This window comes from Loa loa (assembly GCF_000183805.2).
Source record: "Loa loa unplaced genomic scaffold supercont3.252, whole genome shotgun sequence".
NCBI lineage: Eukaryota > Metazoa > Nematoda > Chromadorea > Rhabditida > Onchocercidae > Loa > Loa loa.
In genome coordinates this window covers 84,336-92,290 of record NW_018108432.1, presented here as the reverse complement: position 1 = coordinate 92,290, position 7,955 = coordinate 84,336, and the positions used below count along the sequence as shown (strand labels likewise).

Genomic DNA, 7,955 nt, shown 5'->3' with positions numbered 1-7,955 from the left:
TTTCTTTTTCCATTTTAATTTTGCACAGTTTCAGGATATTTTCATATTATTGCGATATTATATCGTTAGCCAGACTTCGTATTCGTTTACATACCAAATTTAGCCTTTATTTTATTTAACCCATTCTTATATGTATTATCTCTTGAAGTACATGTTGTTGTGTCATCCATATTTTGTAGAAATTTGAAATGATATAAATGAGTAAAATTAGACCAACAAATATACGCTAAGATACTTAGACTAAAATATTTTTCTCCTCCAATTTCATTCATTTAACTTGAAATGGATTTCAAACAAAAAAAAAAAATTTTTTTTTTTACTTTCATGACTACATGATATAAAGCAATTTCATCGATGTTGTGAACATCTTTTAAATTGATTCAATGTTGAATTCTCAGGCAATGAACGATAATTGCTACTCTTTCTAAGCCTAAATTTTGATAAAATACTAATTTAAAAATGATCACAACACATTTTAATCATCTATTTTATTTTTTCTTTTCCACTATCTCCCAACCTAATGCAATATTACAACCATACATTATTCCATATTACTTTTAATTTTTTTTTTTCTTAATTTAAATCAACAAATTTATCATAGAATTTAGACTAGTTTTAAAAAAAAAACATTGTATATGTATAAATAAATTGCGTGACACATAATCTATTTTCTTTAATTTTTTTTTTTTTGTTTAAATACATTTTAGTCTTTTTTTTTTACATTTCTCGGAAAAACTTTTTCAAACTTTGTTCATTTTCCACTTCCGCAAAAATTCTCCTGAAAATGAATATTTTAAAACATTTTTTTTTTTTTTTGTTGCTGAAACTGGAAATCCTTTTCATCATATTGATTTATATTTAGCAACATATCTTCATTTTAATGCTTAATAGATAAGAGTGAAGATCACTGATTAGTTTTAAAACTTTCCCTTTCAAACAATGCATGATTGTCTTTTTGGGAAATTCTTGCTTTTGAATGAGAATTAGCTGTTAAAAAGTTAACTCTTGAATATGTATTGAATATCATACTTAATTACTGGAAATATTTGAAAAGGAAATTTTTTTTTTTTCATCCTCTCGCTTATAAACTCATTGATAAATGTTTTACCACTAATTAAATGAATTTAATTTTTTATACCGATGTTTTTCTTTTCTTTTTTTTTTTTTTTGTTAAAATGGAATAGTTCAGGATATAAGGATGATAAAAAAAAAAAGTTGATTAATTAATTTGATAGCTTCATCCTTCTTTTATTTTAATATCCTATTTGTAAGAGTGAAACTTGCTAGATAGTTGAAAGCATCCAGAAGTTGATCGAATCAAATTGAAGAAAATAACAATGAGGAAGAGAATTCATTGCCAGGAACGAACACCGATAAGGCAATTCATCCACAAACATATTATATGGGAAAAGTACATCATTTGAAAATCCATTTTTAACTACTAATAGCAACTATTCCTCTAACATCTTCTTTCAAAAAAAAAAAAAAAGAAAAAAAAAGGGAAAGAAAAAAAGCCACATTTCCAGGACTGATAATTCCAGATTTTTTTTTCCCCCTTTCTTGTTGACATTTATTCCGGCGGAAATGCTATGCGAAGAAATGGAATGACAAAGTGCTTGGCGGGATAAATGCAATTGAAAATGATGAAGTTCATTCCTGTTAATGCTAAAGCTCGAAAGAATTCAACTGTCATATGATAAGTGTGTATTTTCATTCAATCATATAGCAGCAGAAGCTAAGCTAGTGAATTGAAATATGTAGATTTTGTCACATTTGTTGATTTATATTATAATAGAAATGATTTTAGGTTAGCTGAATTAGACAAACTTATTCAAGAATACAAGAGAAAGATTAAAGATTAGTCGTTGTTAAATGGTTGAAAAAAGATCTTTTGAGTAAATTGAAAAATGTCTTTGAGCTAAAAAGGTTCAATTGATCATCCTGAAAAGACTCATTACTGAACGAAAGCGCTCTACTTGCATTCGTATTTTCTTCAATGCCTTCCGCTTTTAAGGATTACCATTTCCTTTTTTAGTCATAGGCCAATTATTTCCTCTTTCCTTCCACCGGAAACACATTAGTGAGAGAAAATCATACAAAAACTGCTCTTTTTGAGGAGAGTGTTATTCCGTACCGGAACCATTTCAAATCACTGAAAAAGCTCCAGCCAGGTATTATTAAACTACTAAGTGACATGTATGTATATGTGACACTCGAAGATTTAGTGTTATTTTTGAAGCATTTATTTTATTTAATCGGTTTTTCTATGATTTAAAATTAATTTAATTTTAAAATTTACTCATATATGTTATTTATATCACTATATGTTAAAAAATTAATTAGTTAAATGGTTTCTTAATTTATTCAAAAATTAAACGATCATTTAGTTTACTAATATTAACAGCATACATATTATCACTCCTGAAGTTATCACAATTTGTAATCATCACAGCTGTATTGCAACAATCTGATCTCTCCAAATGATTTCTTCTTTTTCTACTTCCTTCTAACCTTATCGCATCTTCTTATCTTTCGATATCTTCTACTTATCTTTGTGTAACTATCAAGTTCCCTAAAGAATGATATATTGAAGTTATTGATTAATATGTTACTAATATACGGATGATTATTTGATTGTACGACCTTTAAACTTTACCTAAATATTCCTTTTCTTTTTGTTTTTCGCCTATTATTTCATTCATTCTTTTCTTTGCAATTTATTCATATTTTCATAAATCTTTATTTATCACTGTTAGTATCACTAGTATTGCTTTATTTATCACTGTTAGTATCACTAGTATCACTAGTATTGCTTATATTTCTTCACTATTCGATCAGAACACATTCATTCTTCTTTATCAATAAATCATTTATCATTTATCACATACCGTCTCTTTTTCTCCTTATATTTTATAACAAATGATTTCGAATAGTATTAAATCAATCGATTTTATAATCAGTTAAATTATTGCAGGAATGAGAAATGTATGTCTGAATGAAATGACCAAATGGTTTTAGTGATATTTTAAGTATTTCAAGTAAGATTTTACTTAATTCTATGGTCATTTTCTCTTCATTATCATTATCAATTTCTTCCGAATATTTAGTTTTTCTTTTTCTTTTTTTATTTGTTTATTTATTTATTCATTTTACTAATCTCTAAAATCTCACTTTAAAATCTTTTCATTTTTCATTTCTTATTTTATATTCTAATACTCTAATAATAATTTTAAATTTTCAATTCCCTCGCCATTTTATTATTTTATTTCATATTTAATCTCTCATCATAAATTGATCGAAAAATGACGTGACAATAGGAGGAATAAAGGTGCTAAAAGCTTAAGTAAAATAGGCCCTTTCTCTTTTTCCCATATATTTGATGTTATATTTAAAAAGGGTGTATAAAGCGGAAATGCAATGGAAGTGGAATGAAATTTCAATTTTTTGCTAATTTTTCATTACCTTTGCAGGTACTGCCATAACCAATTTTCATTTTCATACTATCCTGCAAATGAATGATTAAGCGTTTTTAATAGGAAAAAGGAAAGTATGAAAAATTTAATTTTTCTCTTTTTATCAGCAATTTTCCGGAGGAAACTTAAAAGTTTTTAATTTTGAAAATTAGGAAGTAAATTCTTCCCTGCTTCATTTCTTCGTTGCTTTTATTACGATGATATAATAGAATAGCGGAATTAAAGGATCTAATCAGACTAAACATTTTCCACTTCAAAAATTTTCTAATAATTATTTATTTTTATTAGATTTTAAGAAAATTTTTTTTTGCACCAATTTTTTTTCTTTTTTTTGAAGAAAATTTAAACGTATTGATCGTTTAGTTTTCTTAAATTTTTAAATTGCTTAATTTTTTATCAATAAAATTCAATGTTTTTTTAATTGTTAAAAGTATTGGAATAATTTTTGAATTATATGATATTATTCTAGAATTATAACATATAAATTCTTTCAATGTATTGGAAGAAAATTTTTCTTTATCGTTGATTATTTCATTTCAAATTTTCCCATTTATTATATCTTTTCTTTTTTATGCGTTTAATTATTGCATTAATTAATTCGCTTATTGTAATAAGCATATTTTATTCACAGATAAGCCTAACCAGCTAATAATTGTGGAAAGATATATTCAAAGGAGCAAAAGAAGAACAAACAAATCAATATTAAAAAGAAAAATGGAAACATCCGACAGTTTCGTTCGCTTTTATCGTAAAGATAAAAAGATATCATGTATTTATTGAATCATCAATCTAATATAGGCTTGATGATATCTCTAATCTAAACAATTATCATATGTACTAGCAATACTACTGTTACTATCAAATATTATCACTACTATTATTATTATTATTATTATTATTATTATTATTATTATTAACTACTGCTATCAATATTATCATTTGCTAGTTTTTGATAATAAAATTAAATCAAAAGCTATTTGTGAACTGAGAAATAATTGTGTAATGAATATGCACAATATAATGGAAATAAGCTTGATGAATAACTTTTTCATAAGTTAATTAAAAATATCAAGCAAAAAAAAAAAGAAAGTTGCAAAAAGAAAAAAAAAATTAATGAAAATATTGTATGTAAGAAAATAAGAAAAAAAATATGTACAATGTTGCAAATAACTGTAAAATATTTTAAATTCTTATTTACTTTACAACAAATTATTTATTATCCTACGAAAAATATTTTTATTCCTTCTATTTCTACTGCATTTATTATTGTTGTTTTATTACTGTCAACGTATTCTATTACTGTCGCATATATTCTTGATGTAACTTAGATTAACATATATACAACTAGCATTCCATTAAAGAGGAATTAATTAAACAATATCATCTTATTTCTTTTCTTTTTTTTTTTTTATAATTTAACAAAGATATTATTATTGAAATTTGATCAACTGGCTTGCTATCGCTGATATTCTATAAATAAATTTAATATAAAAATTAGAATTTAATTGTAAATTTGTTCGAATTTCAAACGAAATTTCATCAAAGAATTCAATATTTTCATCTAATAAATACTGGTACTAGCTACTATTATTGCTACCGTTTATAATTGCAACCTGGTGGTTACCTGAATAAATATCCGCATGGCGTTGTCGTCATGAAAACAGCGGTTTTTGGTCACGACGAAATATGCGACGATACAACATTATCGTTGAACAGTGGTGCTATACCACCATTAACATTTGCGCCACCAGCAGCACTATCTGTTTCTTCTACCTTACAAATCCGTGGCGGTGTTGCCAATGCTGTGAGCAGTTATCGGTCGCATCATCCGCGACGCACTTCACGGATGCAAAATGTAAGTAATACTTGTCCACTAATTGGCAAGCACTCTATCCTTTCTTTTTTATGCTTTTTTGTACTTTTTGTTTGATTATTCAACATTTTCTTAAGTTTGTTTAATTTTTTTCCCAAAATGAGTTTATTCTTTAAAAAAAAAATTGAAAATATGACACTCTAAAATGACACTAATTACTTGTTGGCTAATTAGCTAGTATCATGTCTCAGCTATTTTATTTTAAACTAAACTAAGTTAGTAAATACTTTGCCATCATCTATTCCTTATTACGCTTTCCTTTGAAATTCCTTGAATTCTCATATCTTTTTTTAATCTAATTTTATTTTCTTCTCAAATTTAAAATTTTTAACAAAAAATTAAAATCGATGTTCCTGCTATCTTTACATATCGGAATTTTTTATCAACTAAAATGCAACATTTGATTCTTTTCCTTTATAAATAGCAAAAGCATCGATCTAATATTTTAGCATCAGTAATTAATTTATTAATTGGGCTCTTTAATCATTCAAAATTTAATGCGCTTATTCACTTTGCTCATTCTACCTTTTCCTTTTTTTTATTCTCAAAATTATGCTTCTATTTGCAAAATAGTAAGTTGTTAATGATTAATTAATTAATTTAAGACATGAGAAGCGATGATAATAATGTAATTATGAAGTATTTAAATTTCAATTTCTTTTTTTTTCTTTTTTTTCTTTGCACTTATATAGCAAGGAAACTTCGAAAAAGTAGACTGATCATAATCTTATACCTATGTTTTGTTTTTGGACGATCTAAATTCAAATTCAATTTTGAAATTAAAAGTTCAAAGGTTAGAAGAAGAACAGAGATGGATTACTGCTTGAAATCAACTTTTACTTTAATTTCGATTGAACAAATTAATTTTGCATATTTAATCCCTTAAAATTTTGCAAAAAAAAATGAAAGCTGAAAATGAACCTTTTTTTTTTTTGTTTTTCTATGATTACTTCTTGTTTTTTTAATATCTATTAATTGTTCAGTTGCAAAACAAATTTTATCGTTGATTTAAAATTATCACATGCATCATTTCACTGTGATAAATTGATAAACTATTCGATCATTTCGAATAATAACTTTCAAAAAAAAAAAGCTGCTTGAAATATAATATGTGCTCTCTTTAATCGATTATCTCATATCTTTCAAACTTTTGCCTTTTTTTTTCCTCACTCTTCGAAATTGTTTTAAATTTTTAAATTTTTATTATCAAATTATAAAGTTATTTGAAAAGATTTCTCTAACTTCTCAGTTCTCTTCCCAATTATATTTCAACTTATTTATTTTATTTCATCTAACAATTGAAATTAAGTTTATTTAAAATTAAAATATATTTTTATGGATATAATTATTACACCTCAATTTTACTACATTTTATCATTTATTTTTATCAAATTTACATGTATTTTTTCCTTTTTTTTCTTTCTCCTGAAAATGTATTTTTGAAATAAAACAAATTCTAACTGTGTAATAGCAAATTCAAGAATCTTTGAGCAAATTAAAAAAAAAAAAAGTAGTTTAAGTTTCAAAATAAAATTGACTTTTGAAAAATGCTATCATTAGATTTTTGCATGTTAATTCGTTTATTGAAATGATTTCCTCAAAGAATTTTCAAATTTTTTTTCCTTTTTTCATTTTTACTCTCAAAATTTTTTTAAAATACTTTATTCTTCCTCCCTTATCATATCATATTTATAACATATCATCTACACAGCTATCTCTCTCTCTCTCTTTCTCTTCCCATCACTCTTCTAAAATGTTTTAGAGATCAGAAATTTTTTCAAAACTTATCACTTCCCACTATCACTCTATCATGATAATAATGAAGTGTTTGGTTTTTATCAGTACATTTTATTATCTTTTATTTTAGTTTATAACTTCTGAAGTTAGCCGTTTTCGGATCCATAAATTATGGAACAATTAGCATTATTGTCATCATTATTACTTTCATTTTTATCCTCTATACCTTCCTCTTATATTTACAGTATATAATTTCATGCTTGATAACATTTCTCTTTTCTCTTCCACTTTTAAATGAACAACGAATAAAAAAGAATTCATTTTTTTTTTTATGTAACCAGAATTCCGTATCAATATTTTTTTTCCGGAATTGCAATAATTTGAGTACAATTTCTGGTTCATAACTTTTCTGGATACATAATCTTTTGAGCATAAAGAACTTTTTCCATATTTATTCTTGCATCGTCGATTTTCTTTTTTTTTTTTTTTTAAACAATTGAATTCAAAATGCAATAATTGAATTTTACACTTTCCATTTCATTATCAAAACATTCATTGTTTTGCAAATTGTCGAGATTTTAAGTTTTTTATTTAAATTTGAAATCAAAAACTTTAGTAGAAAGAATTAAATTTTAAATCTTAATTTTAACCGCCCTTTCATATCTTACACGATATTTTCCATTTAAATCAAGCTGTTAAAAAAATGTAAAAAATCATTCCTGTAAAAAGTCATTGTTACTTTTTTAGGAGTGGAAAATTCGGTAATGTATTTTCTAATATGATTTGTAAAAGTTTGCTAAAATTAATTTTTCATGATAGAAGAGACAGGAAGAAAGGAGGGGAGAGAGAGAGGGAGAGAGAGAGAGAGGAAG

The 7,955-nt window shown here is 25.2% G+C and overlaps 1 protein-coding gene across 1 annotated transcript; it reads left to right on the top strand.

Annotated features, from left to right (window-relative positions):
• Window positions 1–5,127: 5,127 nt before the first annotated feature.
• On the top strand, window positions 5,128–5,403 carry LOAG_10766 (hypothetical protein; the record flags this gene model as incomplete). Its single annotated transcript, XM_003146290.2, has 1 exon — window positions 5,128–5,403. One exon carries the CDS (start codon window positions 5,128–5,130, stop codon window positions 5,401–5,403), a length of 276 nt encoding a protein of 91 aa, XP_003146338.2.
• Between the last annotated feature and the right edge of the window lie 2,552 nt (window positions 5,404–7,955).